At 43.9% G+C, this 14,201-nt stretch overlaps 2 protein-coding genes across 2 annotated transcripts in view; both read left to right on the top strand.

Annotated features, from left to right (window-relative positions):
- Nucleotides 1–14,201, top strand: part of LOC146811889 (sulfotransferase 1 family member D1-like) — a 502,151-nt gene that overhangs the window by 121,552 nt on the left and 366,398 nt on the right. The gene's annotated exons all lie outside the window — the stretch shown is intronic.
- The window catches only part of LOC146811890 (sulfotransferase 1 family member D1-like), a 249,934-nt gene that overhangs the window by 165,539 nt on the left and 70,194 nt on the right, over nt 1–14,201 (top strand). The window contains exons 6-7 of the mRNA XM_085618855.1: nt 11,007–11,101; nt 11,221–11,401. Coding sequence (XP_085474981.1) covers nt 11,007–11,101; nt 11,221–11,401 — 276 coding nt within the window. The remainder of the gene's footprint in view (nt 1–11,006; nt 11,102–11,220; nt 11,402–14,201) is intronic.

Here is a 14,201-nt window from a genome sequence, read left to right as displayed (position 1 = left end):
GCCCCTGGGCTGGATGGTTTTACAGCCTCTTTTTACAAGACCTTCCTAAACCAGCTAAAACCAACCATGAAACAAGTTTTTAACCACACAGAATCTAAAGGAACCACGTAAAACACTATGTCGGAAGCTAACATAATAGTCATTCCGAAGGAGGGGAAGGATCACCTATCACCGAAAAACTATAGACCTATTTCCTTATTAACGTAGACTGCAAAATATATGCTAAGATCTTAGCTGTCAGACTCAACTCTGCTCTTCCAAAGCTAATAAGTAACTCCCAGGTTGGTTTCCTACGTACACGTATGTCTAACGATAACACCCGTCTGTTGTGCCACATTTTAGAGTATGCTGCCATTAAGCCGAAGCCAGCAATAGCTATCACATTAGACGCCAAGAAGGCCTGTGATAGGGTCTCCTGGGCTTTTTTGGAACGATGTATGCATTCTTTCAATTTAGGTGAGGATTATATCCCTATGGTGATGGCCCTTTACGGGAAACCATCAGCCCGTATTCTCGTTAATGGTTCACTCTCCGAACCCTTCCCATTGCAACAGGGTACTAGACAGGGTTGCCCACTATCTCCATCCTTATTCTTACTGGCATTGGACCCCTGATCCAGGACATCAAATTAAATTCGAACATTAAGGCGGTGGATATCAATGGCGCCCAAATAAAATTAGCCGCCTATGCAGACAACATACTAATAGTAACAGAACAACCAAAGACATCAATTGCAGCCTTGATGGATACAATCATTGAATATTCCGGCTACTCAGGTTATAAACTTAACTGAGAGAAATCGAAACTCAAACCGCTAAATGTCCACTGTATGAGGGATATCTTGGGAGAGTCGGGGCTAACATGGCAAACAGGCTATCTCAAATACATAGGTATCGAATTTGGTAGTAACTTAATAGATACTCTACACCAGAAGGAGAAAACAATATTAGAAAAAGTAAAGAAGCTTTTGGACTCTTGGTCACCAAAATTCATCACGTGGTGGGGCAGAATCAAAACTATTAAAATGATGATCAACCCGATGGTTAATTATCTCATCAGTATGCTCACGCTCCTCCTTACAGATGACTTCCACCACAAACTAGATATCCTTATCACTAAATTCCTCTGGCGCGATAAGAAAGCACGGATCAGTATCAAAAAACTAAGACTGGATAAAACTCTATGCAAAAACAACAGTTGATGGACAGAATGAAGAACAATGTCTACATTCACCCCAGTACAGAGATCTGGGCCTAAATCCATCGTTCTTTTGCTCACCATGCCATTCCAGTTTGAACCCAGCCATATGCAAATCAGTCTTGACCCTGTGCCTCATGAGAACAGTCCAGCCCGAACTGCCAAGCCAGGTCCTCCCTGGACTGCAAGCAAGCATCCTAGGACCCATTTCAGGGTTTCACCCCTCTTCAGCCAGGATAGCTTGATTCCAGTGGCATGGAGAGCACGGGACCCACGTCTGGGCATACCCGTCCCACTCGGGGTGACAAATGCAAAAACAACAGTTGATGGACAGAATGAAGAACAATGTCTACATTCACCCCAGTACAGAGATCTGGGCATAAATCCATCATTTATTTGCTTACCATGCCATTCCAGTTTGAACCCAGTCATATGCAAATCAGTCTTGACCCTGTGCCTCATGGGAACAGCCTAGCCTGAGCTGCCAAGCCAGGTCCTCCCTGGACTGGAAGCAAGCATCCTAGGACCGGTTTCGGGGTTTCACCCCTCTTCAGCCAGGATAGCTTGATTCCAGTGGCATGGAGAGCACGGGTCCCACGTCTGGGCATACCCCTTTCCACTCGGGGTGACAAATGCAAAAACAACAGTTGATGGACAGAATGTAGAACAATGTCTTACATTCACCCCAGTACAGAGATCTGGGCCTAAATCCATCGTTTTTTTGCTCACCATGCCATTCCAGTTTGAACCCAGCCATATGCAAATCAGTCTTGACAATGTGCCTCATGGGAATAGTCCAGCCCGAACTGCCAAGCCAGGTCCTCCCTGAACTGGAAGCAAGCATCCTAGGACCGGTTTCGGGGTTTCACCCCTCTTCAGCCAGGATAGTTTGATTCCAGTGGCATGGAGAGCACGGGACCCACGTCTGGGCATACCTGGCACTCTTAGGGTGAGAAAGCAAAAGACACACAATTGATGGATGGAATGCAGAACAAATCAAATCTTTTCTCTTGTCTTTCTTTCCCTTTTCCTTCCTTTCTGCCTGTCTTTTCTTCTTCTATTATTGATCACTTGGGTTAGACTCTTGATACACATATAGGCGTAATAACCTCACTTTATGATTGTATATGTGATAATTTTGCCTTAGATATCTTATGTTAACCCTGTTACAGTTTTTCTGTCTGCCCTCTTGAAAATCAATATAGTATTTTGAAATCAGAATATGAGCACCTTCAACCCGATCTTAAAGTTTGTTCAAAAGTTGAGTACACAAGTTTTTTTATTAATAAAGGAGGTTTATAGTTCCCTGGGGTGCTTGCACTCAGCTCTAGTTACCCTAATGGCATCACAGGATTGTTACTTAATGGTTGAAATGGGTTTTGTTTTTGCCCTTTGAAACTTGCAGCAATGGCACAGGGCTGCCTTTGGCTTGGCCTTAGGGACTAAAGTTTTATGGCCAGATTACGACTTTTGGCAGAGTGGCGCCACTGCTGAGCTAAGGGTCACTGCTGCCCGCCTGCTAGATTGCAACCACTTTTGTGGTCTGGTGGGCGGGCGGTTTGGTGGTCCCACTACAGTGCGGCTTTCAAAGGCTGCACTGCCTTTGAAAGAGGCACTTCAGTGGGAACGCCAAACAGGGTTCCTGCACGGCATGGACTCGGAAGTCCATGCTGTGCAGGAATCTGGGTGCATGCAGACAGGGAGGCACATCTTGTGCCCCCCTGCATTTATCCCCAGGCTGAGAGGGCACACGGGGCCCAGTAGGGCCCCCTGTGTTTCAGCACTGCCAGCCTTTTCATGGAGGAAGGACCTCCATTAAACCGCTGGCTGTCCTGAAACTTGTAATATGCATGGCGGTGTGGCAGCAGCACCACCTGCATTTTACATAGCCCCTGACCGCCATGCCACCGCCAGCGAACGGTGGTTCCCTGGTTGTGCTGGCGGTCCAATTACAGTCTGACTGCCCAAGTCATAATTGGGCAGTTGGACCGCCGGTGTGGCAGTGGCTGGACCGTCACCACTGGGCCACGATGGGTCTGACAGTCCTCGGGCCGCAAGACTCGTAATTTGGCCCATAGTGTTTATAAAAAATCCTTTAAGGAAAGTAAATAATTTATCATGACGTTTTATTTTTGGTATTGTCGTCCCAGACATAAACTCCACAGGGTTTAAAATCGCAGAAAAGATGTCAAGAGTCAAATCTTACTCTTGAGGTGGCAAACTCAGTAACATTGTTACAGTAATCTCATATACTGAAATATGACCATTTCAAGTTATTAGTAATAGAAAACATTAATTGGTATTTAGACGTAGGAAAGTTGTCTCAGTTAAAATAAGGTACAACAAAAAGGTCCAGATGTTCTCCCGCCATCTGAGGTTGAAACAGAACCAGAATTAATAATCTATGTAATAAAAGTGGCAATGAGAGCTAGTTTTAACAACAAAACTATATTATACTGTCTCTGTCAGCTCAGAGTGAAGCTTTTCATTTCTTTGTCCTGACATAGCACTAAAGTTTACTATCAGATGATCCAATATTAACTCAGTCACTTTATGGTAGCAATGCGTCTAAGCTTCTGTGATCTTGGGTAATATATCCCTATAGCGGCATTCAATAACAATAGATCAGTAGAACTTAAAAATGAATTGGCTCCCAAACCACAAAAAGAAAGTGCTACAAATGGCAAAGGAAATCTAGACACATTCAGGTCTTCTTTGTCCCAGCTCTCTCAGGTTTTTTTGTCTCTGCTTACATACCGCACGTTTGTGAATGGAGGATCTCTGGTGAGAGAGCACAGCCAGGCTCCGAGGACTGGTGAAACACATGAAATACTTGCATTGATAGAATAACAAACACGTGTACTCACTAGCTTTGAGATAGCTATCCAGAGTGAACCTAGGACAAGCAGGAAGGAGGTCTGGAACTCCGTGATCAAGTGTCGCATAAGAACTCTTCAAAGAAAGGAAGGGAATAAGGAAAAGTACAGCCAAACGACAAAGGCACAACATAATCCAAAGAGCAAGGTCAATAAAAGAGGCAACAGGTCTCATAATGAAGAAACTGCAGAGGGGAAAGATAACAAAGGTGGGAGATGGGAAACAGTGAACACAGTATACAGCAAGAGGAACACCAGTCCAACATGGAATGTTTACAGGAAGCTTTCTAAAGCCTTCATGCTGCTTACATAGTGACACTGTCTGTCGTGACCAGGAAGTCCCACCCTTGATTCAGTTCTCAGGCCCTGAATGCTTTGTTGATTCCTGACAGTAGGTCTCTAAATTTTAGTGTATTCGTTCACGCAGATCTCAGTCATCAGGATGTTAATTTATTCGCCAGGGGGAGATCCTCTTCATTGACTTCTAAGTCAAGATAAATGAAAAGAATTGACTTTGAAAAGCTATTGCTGATCTTGAATTGGGTAACAGTGAGAATCCAGTCCCCATTCTTCACCCCAGTCACACAGTACCAGGAGTTGTTTCACAGTCATTTCCCCCAGTTTCTTATAATGAAAGAAAGGTGAAGCAACACATGGTTAAAGGGACATGGTTTAGGAAGTCATAGGCCCCTTCTTGTCAACTAGGATTGACCTGACGTTGTCAGATCACAGTACTGATCTCCTAATTGGCCATTTGACCAATAGGTCAAATAGAGTCAACTCCATTTGACCCAGTATGTCATGTCACATGGGGTTGACCTGCTGCTCGGCAGATCACAATACCGGTCTAGCCAGTCAATTAAACCTGTTTTAGCCAGTGCATTGCTGCCAGAGAGGTCTCTGGGTGGATTGTAGGCTGCAGCTTTGAAGCCAGTCAAGAGTTACATTGGGTATCTCTGAGGTGTAAGCCCCATGGACTACTCCAAAATCAAGGAAGCAAAAATGGAATTACCATCGATGCGGGAAACCTCCACCTTGTGTAAACTGTGTTCTTACAGAGGACACTGTTCACACAGCTCACGTTCTCCATAGACACCACACATAATTAAAAATACTAACAATTTTATCCCAGTTTTTATCTCAGTTAGAATTGTGAGATCACATTGGTACAAGAGCTATAGTAATGGTTGCTGGTACCTTCAAGTTACCCTTAAGGCCCCAGGTCTTGCTGAAGAGAAAGGTATGTCCTGTAGTGCAAAGGCATGCTCTACCAATAAAAATTTCCCATAGTACCCAGGTCATTTCCAGTTACAAACAAAGTTGCCATCTGACCGTTTATTTACCAGATTGAGCAGTTTCGTAATGTCCCAGTTGGTACAAAAATTTAGAAAATCAACTAAAGCTGGTATTTTCCCCCCCAACTATCTTAAAAGAGAATAGAAGAATAGCACTTTAAAATGTGTTCTAGAGCTGCCTTAATGATCCACAACTGATAGCAAAAGAAAACAAAAGCAGTAAAGTCATGTTAAAATGCTAATATGCGTGTTTTATATAAAATCCTATTTAAGTATTATGTCCGGGTCTTTAAAGAATATTAAAACATGAGCAAATTACCTAAATTTTTTTCAGGAAAAGGTGTTAACCCATGTCACTGAAGGAGAAACCATTGGTGCAACATTGATTCTAGATAAAAGAAAATCACTATTTTTACAGAAACTCAAAACTTCAGATAGAGAAAAAACTAAGGGCTAGATATACGAAGATAAGTAATAGCGATTACCAAATAGAGATGTTTTTTAATTAAGCCTGGGCAAAGCACTACGCTACGCTCACGTAGTTTGCGAAGTTTGCGCTACTTCGCACTACGTGAATTGCCCGTAGCACAGTGCAAACACGCGTAGTGTAGCATAGCGTAGTGCAGCGGTCATTTTTTGCTTGCTCGCGGTCCTCAACGTCAAGTTGGCGACCGCGAGCAAGCAAAATGACTTCCCGGCGAGACTTTTTCCTCGTTCGTGATCAGCAACATCAAGTTGCCGATCATGAGCGTGGAATATAAACCTTCTCAACGTGGGGAAGTCAGATTTCTCATTGCGAGTGGTCGCATATGCTCGTGACCGCTCACGATGAGAAACTACCAGTCCGCTTTGAGAAAGCTGCTGCTCGAGTAGAAATCTACTGGAGCGGCAGAAAACGACCACTTGCACTGTTCAAGATGCAGTTTGCACTGATTGCACATTACGGAAAAGCATCCGGCACTGTGCAATCAGTGCGAACAGCATCTTGCACAGTGCACTACGCAGTTTGCGAAGCTACGCGTAGCTTGCGTAGTGCGAAGTGCACTTCGCATAGCTACGCGTAGCGCTACTTCGCAAACTACGCCCAGGGTTCTTTTTAATAGCTAGCACCAATGTACAAAAGTAATACATGGCCCCTCAGTGATTCGTAGTGGGCCGCAAATAGGCCTACTGGAAGAATATTAATGTGGTAGGTTTCAATTTGTGACCCACCAGGATTCACTGCCATCACAGGGATGGTGGCCTGCTGGGGTCAGCGGACCACCATATCTGTGATTGTCTTTAAATAAAGCAATCCATTTTTTTTAATGCAGCTTGTTGTCCTTAAAGGAAAATAGAATGTGTTTAAATATAATAATTGATAAGTGTCATTTTTATTTTTTAAGAGTAGAAAGTGGCCGGTGGGACCACTGCCTGCTCTTATAATTATTTTTTGAAACATCCTCAAAGGGAAAGTGGTCCCAAGTGGACTCTTTACCATTTGGGAATGGGTTACCACCAACTTTGAATTGGTGGTAAAGTGTGATTGTTTTGCAATTGCATTTCGTTCACAAAACATTCAAACATGCCATTCAGATTCAGCATTCGGAAGGGACACCCTAAACATGCCCCTTCTAAATACCGAATCAGTTTGTATTCGTAATTCCAAACTACGATTCGTTAACATGTTACCAAATCGTATTTTGAGTTTAATACATACTAAATTACATACCAAAATGCAGTTCTGCAGTTGGAAATGGGCCGATTCTGCAAATCAGGCCATTTGCGACTGCAAAAGTGCCTCATACATCTAGCCCTAAGAGCCTGATTCGGAGTCTGGCAGATGGGTATTACATCACAAACCTAAGGGGGATCCCATCCACCTTAGTACAAGTGCCTTATCTCCTATGCATTTGTGACAGACTACCCGTCCACCAAAATCTAAGTCAGGCCATGAAACTGCAAGTAGTTACATCAGGCACTCAAAGAGAGGGACTCACGAGGATTTTGGAATTTGATTGCTTGAGGAAATAGGGCTCTTGGCCTGCATGAATATTCATTAATATCTGGGGAACTCTGGGGGAATCTATGAGGCTTATTTACAAGCTCATTGCGTCACCGGTGCGTCACTATTTTTGACTTACCGGCGGCCCAGAGTGCAGACCTATATCTACGATGCCATGCAAAGCCACATTGCGTGACTTTTCATGGCCTCATAGATATGGAGTAAGGCAAAACAGCACATGTCGCTGCGTTGCCTTACTCAGCGTAAAAGGGGAGTTCCACGGGCATTGCAGTGGGTGTTCCCTCTTAACACCCATGGATTTTGCCGCATTCTCGGATTTACATGGACTTGTAAAACTTGAAATGAGTCAAAAGCCTATGCTTGCCCAGGGGAGGCGTGACAAGGAGAAATACATTTATTTCTCATTGTTTATTCCTCTTTCTATGTGTGCTGCATTCTAGAAGGAGGAAAACGCCTCCATGTATTGCTTTTTTCCCTTCCTGCACAAAAACAATCATTCCTGCAGCGCAAGCACCCTTGCACCAAGGTGCAAGGGTGCCTGTGTTGGGGCAAGGCAGCCAATTGTGCACCTGATATGTGGAAGAAGACAGGAATACACCGTATCTCATGGATACGGCGCATTCCTACCCTTTTCTTTTGACGCAGGGCAGCGCAGCAAAGTGACTTGCTGTGCTGCCCTGTGTCAAAAATATGTAAATGAGGCCCTACGTATTTACATTTTCAAATTCTTCTTGGGTCAAGTCTTGATTTAAGTCTGATAGCTCTGCCTGACTTACACGCCTTGAGCAAGGTTGATTCATTTTTCTTGGTGGGAAGTGAAACAGGGCCTTGGTGATATCAACAAGAGGAATGATTATGACACTAATCGGATTTACTAAGAAGATTGAGGTCTGGTCAGCATTTATAATTCATGCTGCAGATGTACTGTTTAGAAAAGGATCTTAACCATGTTCCTGGAAGAAGACAGTATTTATGCCCAAAAACGAAATAACCAATTTCGCTTTTCTTGATATTAAAAGGCTAAACATGTTTTACCGCGTAACCGGAACACACATGCCATTACAACTTGGTCGGTACAACGACCGGGTTGTTACAATGCATACCATTACTCCACAAGTCAGAACAACAACTTGCTCTAGGGGTCACAAGGTGTTGGATTTTGCACAGACTGGAGTTGGAATAGTAAATTATACTATTCCAACATCCAGCGCCCCCCCTAGAGCAAGTTGTTGTTCAGACTTGCAGAGTAATGGCATGCGTTATTACAATGCGGCCATTGTATTGAGGATGTATGACGTTACAACGCATGCTTTTACAACGCATGCCGTTACAACGCATTTTTTACAACGCAAAATCTGTTACAACGCAAGTCTTTACAACGCAAGTCTTTACATCGACTTGCAGTAGATGGCGTGCTAACATTAAAAAAGGGTAATTTACTATTCTAACTCCAGTCCACGTTGCAGTAGGGAAGGTGTTTGGATAGTAAACTACACTATTTTTAATGTTAGCACGCCATCTAGTGCAAGTCGATGTAAAGACTTGCGTTGTAACAGATTTTGCGTTGTAATAGTTTCGTTGTAATGGTAGTGCGTTGTAAAAGTTGCGTTGTAAAGGTTGTTCCCCTTGTATTGACTGTGTTGTAATGGCATGCGTGATAAAACTATGCAAGGTACCTTGGCATATTCTATTAAAAGTGCTTAATACCAGTCGCGGCCCATCTGACTCGCAGGTGGGGGCGGAGGGTCGCACGGGGAGGGGGGGGGCACAAGTGGAGGAGGGGTTGATTAGAAAAAAGAAAAAACTTACCTTGGCCTCCGGTCCTGCGTCGCGTCGCAACTCCTCTCTCTGCTTCTACAGGAAGCAGGCAGCCTCCCTCTCCTCCTGATAGCCAATCACAACGCTGCAATGGCAATGTTGTAAATGGGTAGGACGCCGACCCCACAGGCGTCTATGGGTAGGCCATTTTCTCTATGTAGGCTACATGCAGCCTACATAGAGAAAATGCAGAGTGTGCATTCAGTCAGCACCCACAACAGTGGGCAAACCACTCCTCCCCTGCCTGGAGCAGGAACGCCCACCCGCCCGCCTCCAACCAAACCCTGCTTTCTGCTTTCTCAAAGTGCGAGAAGCAGAAACATTCACCCCCTTCCAAGCGCTGTTTTTCCCACCTCTCAGCCGATCAGCCCTCCCGCCTCTCTAACACTTCTTAATGGTGACCACTCCACGGCCGTGCCAAAGGCAAGCTAGTCTGCACCTGGACTACACCATGGACCCCGGTTCCCACAGCCCCCATTGCTACTACATCAGCACTCTCAATGCACTCAACCCTGGACGTTCCTCCGCCTGCCACCTCTCATCACCGACCAAATACCATTTTATGTTTCTGCTTCTCGCACTGCGAGAAAGCAGTGGGGTGATGCTCCTCCGCCCACGTGGAGGAGCCGCCCCTACTTAATACACTCTGCTCTTTTTCTTTTTTGTTCATGCTTTAGACTGTGAATTGCAGGGAGTGGTTGAAATATACTGTCCCTAGGTTAGGTGTGTAATCCCTCCCTATTTGATTCCATTTATTATTATGAAAAGGGCTCCAGGTCTCAAAAGAAGACTGCTCATAATTATACCGCACTTCCATCCTTGACCACTCAAACCGAAAAATAAATGATAGTGCTTCAAATTGAGTGTATTGGACATTGAATTTCACTCATTTGCATTTTCTTGGCTATATCTTTGACTCATTTTCCAATAATTTTCCTTTGTCAGCTACATTTTTACTGAAGGAATTTCCTGTGTTTTTTATTTGATAAAATAAATGATATTGGGATAAAGATAGTTGGAAAGATCTGACAAATATGCAGCGATCAATTGATCACTGCAAGTCGCGGAGGAATAGCAGGCCAAGATTACCTGAAAGCCTTGCACAGATGTGTAGTGTTGGTTTAAAAACAGGAAGTCACCCCATGAAAGACTATAGCCTGAACTTAAAGAAAGCACTTGAGATTTCATACAAATGTTAATAAATTAATATTGCTATTGTACATTGATATCTAATATTCCAACTTGTCTGTAAGTGGTGTAATGTAGTCTTCCTTACTTATCCACCTCCAAGTACTGGCTACTAGGCTCTTTCTCACATGCTTTCTGCTGGTCTCCTGGCTTCATTTCTTCCTCATTGCTCATTTTACTCTCTTGTAAATTCCCCTCATATCACTCTTCTCTCTACCCACTCACCTTTTTATTTATTTTATGGCTCACCCTTCCACTTCATCTCCTCCCATGGCTCTGTTTATCTCTCATAATGATCTACTGTTGTGTATGCCGTGTGATAAAAAGTTGACATTGTCTTAAGTTTGTCTGAGGCTTTCTGTTGTGTTAGCATGTTGAGATGATGCTGCAACTTGTGAAGAAAGTATAACTTATTTAACACAGGAAACAGAGATGTTGCTTTGGAAAAGGAGATCTGTACAAACAGTCCCCAGATTAAGCCACAATACCTACATATTCTGGAATAGAACATTGTATTCTCCAATAGAAACACAGATCATAAATACAAAAAGCATTGCTTTGTAAGGTTCCTTTTGCTGCTTCAGCATCACTCTCTCCATCTTATGCTCTGCCTGTGGTCCCACGCAGTTCTCTTTGGCTCCTGGTACGACCACGTGAAGGAATGGTCAGAGAAACAACACGATTGTCGCATTCTCTATCTCTTCTATGAAGACATGAAAGAGGTGAGGCTGCTGGTGTGCTCTCACCTAAACACATTGGACCTTATGTGAAATTCACTAAGCCCCAGCCTCACTCCGTTTCCCTGAAAGTCACCCTTTGATCTTTCATTCCCATCCCGTAGGACCCAAGGCATGAGATCCAGAGGATTCTGAGATTCTTGGAGAAGGAAGTCAGCGAAGAGGTCCTGGAGAAGATTGTCCACCTAACATCCTTCCAAGTGATGAAGTCAAACCCCATGGTCAATTACACATTGATGCCAAGCCACATCATGGACCACACTATCTCACCATTCATGAGGAAAGGTGAGGATGTCTTTAAGTGTCACTTGTGCTCTTTTTTCTTCCTCCCCATTTCTAGGGGCTATTGTTCTGTCAGGTTGGTGGGTCCCCTCCAACTGATTGTCATCACGCAGGTTGTGGATGTAACCTCATAAGATCCAACCAGCTTAGATACCCTCTTTCCTAAATAAATCCCACAATCTAACGGATAGAGGCTGCATTTCAAAGACTGAAAGTCATAGGGAATGTGGGAGAATGCACCAGAGCGTACCAAAATCAAGATATATGGTAAATTCTGACAGGAGCACTTTCACCCTTGCTGAACCCACGTTCAGCTGAACCCACGTTTAGCAGGCATTGATTGCAGGTTGCAAGACCCAACACCCCTGCACAAGAAATTCACAACCAGCTAACATTTTTTGGAAAAGACATACGATCCAAACACCACCTCTCCAACAGATACCCTTCCATTAAAAAAAAAAAAACTCTGCCTTCAGACAGTGTCTGCACACTAAAACTCCCAACTGTGTGAAGGGGCCAAAATGTGTAACGTAACAATAATATCTTTTCGAATATTGAGCCAGTTTGCTGTTTTACTTGATGTGGATTTTAGGAGAATATCACTTTTTTATTTTTGTGCGTCCTGAATTAGACTCTAAGGGGGGAGATTTACATAAACGTCACGCAACGCAGCGCATCCCCCCACGAGGCTACGCTGCGTTGCGTGACAGTAAGGGAGCAGGGGAGCGCCATATCTTCAAAGATATGGCTCTCTTCTCCCCTTTCCTTTGCACTGGCGCTGATTTCAGCTGTTGTGCGCCATGCACACACCTTAGCGCTGTAGCGCTGGGGTGAATGCATGAGTGTAGCATAGGTTTTGTACAGGATGGGTATCCTTCCTGTACAAAATACTATGCTAGACACGAGGGACAGCACGCATGCAAAGTCGGAAAAGGAAGGAGAAATGAAAGCATTTCTCTTTCGTTGCAACTAGTTGAAATGGGGTGTAGTTTTCTCACGCTAAACCCTATCTACTGTTTTTGGTAAATTTGGATTTTCCTCCATGGCGCAAAGTAATGCGAAGCAGCGCAATGCTCTGCTTCGATTACTTTTACGTTACATCCAGAACTAAACAAGTTTAGCGCTGGAAAGTTAATAAGAAAAAAGATTTCACACCATTTTGCATCACATTTGTTTTTTTGTTTTTTATTAAAAAAAAAAAAAAATTGTAAAACATCAAACATCTCAGCAGGTGCATCTCAATAAGAGTCCACCGATTACAAATAATAAGAAAATAGTAGTGATACAAAGTAGATGGTGTTATGGTTTTCCTTCTTATCCTCCTTGGGGTCGTCCACACCCCGCACTAGATACCTCTCGAGTCTCTCAGCTAGGTATGTTCCTAAAGTAGCAAATGCCGTGCCCATGTGCCGGTTCATGTGTTTTGCAGTACTTCTGTATCATCCTCTTCCATCTCTAGATTGTAGTAATTCAGCCATGGCTGCCGGATTCTCCTAAACCTTCGCGAGCATCCCCTTGCTTTATACACCGTCTCTTCGGCACCCATGTACATGTCCGTGCCACTGCGGCACTCTTTCAGGGTGGGAATTTCTGGTCTCCCCCAATATTTAGCTATGTCGTGCTTTGCGTCACATTTGTGATGCAAACACGGCGCAAAATCTTAGTAAATCTCCCCCTAAGTGTGGCCTTCTGAAACAGCTGACAAACAATATATCTGTGTTCCCTGATACCGGGTATGGGAGGAGCCCCACTTATCGCAAGATTCTTTTAAATCTGCAGATTTTGCAATTGTTTTGGAAATCGCTAAGTCATGATATACTGGGGGTTCTGGCAAAGGGTAACTGTATCAGTCCAGTTCAGCCATTGCCCTCTCATATGTAACCCCCCTTTCCACTTTGTCAATTTCACGGACCCCCACTCATTTGTTTTACTTGCTTTCTCTCTCTCTCCTGATAATGTGCTTACTGCAAGCGTGTGCTATTCAAATCGTGGGACGTGCACACTATGTGGTATGTTTAATCGGCAGTATTCAAATAAAAAAAAGAAACAACCGTAATTTATGAAATATTTAGATAAGAGTTCACATACCAAAAGGGCACCCAAAAGCTTCAACTTACAGTACAGAGTGCTTTAAGCAGGCAGGTACTCTCCGGTTCTGAGTGCCTGCACTTCTTAGATTGAATTGAAAGGGAGAGTGCCTGCACTTCTTACCACTTCTGCAATACGTGAACTGGGAGAGTACCATCAGTTTTCAGGAGCAAACAAGGTACTATGAATAGTCAGAAACTTCACTTCCATGTTTTTATTTAAAGCACTAAGAACTGCCCATAATATAATGCACTTTACAAACATTCTCACAACCAAGAAGTTGGCCTTACATCGAATGTGCCTCTAATGCTGGCCCTCTCAGGGTCATGAAAGCAGTGATGAGCAGCTAGGTAATTTACTCATTGTTTGCCTTGTGTTTTGAAGGTTAGTCTGGGGCCACAAGTGAGGCGGGCAGGATCTCCACTCAGCCTCTCCTACTCCATTGTCCACACCATGCATGCAGTCGGGTCAGTTGACTGTGGTCGTATAGGGGAAACAGCCTTTACCACGAAGCATTTTCTACGCATTACGTTTACAACGGTACACTTACCTCGTAAACGTCTTCACAACGCGTAATGCTTCAACGACCATCTTTACCACGCAAGCAACGTCATCACGGAACAACGTCTTCCTAATCCGAAAAAATGCGCCAGTCCGTTTTCAGTGTCGGCGGAGACCTGCGAAAAAGGCAAAAAAAAGAAGAAAGGGGGCTTGG

Source organism: Triturus cristatus, chromosome 7, assembly GCF_964204655.1.
Source record: "Triturus cristatus chromosome 7, aTriCri1.1, whole genome shotgun sequence".
NCBI classification, from domain to species: Eukaryota; Metazoa; Chordata; class Amphibia; order Caudata; family Salamandridae; genus Triturus; species Triturus cristatus.
Note: the sequence above shows the minus strand (reverse complement) of the source record. Positions and strands in the feature narration are given on the sequence as shown.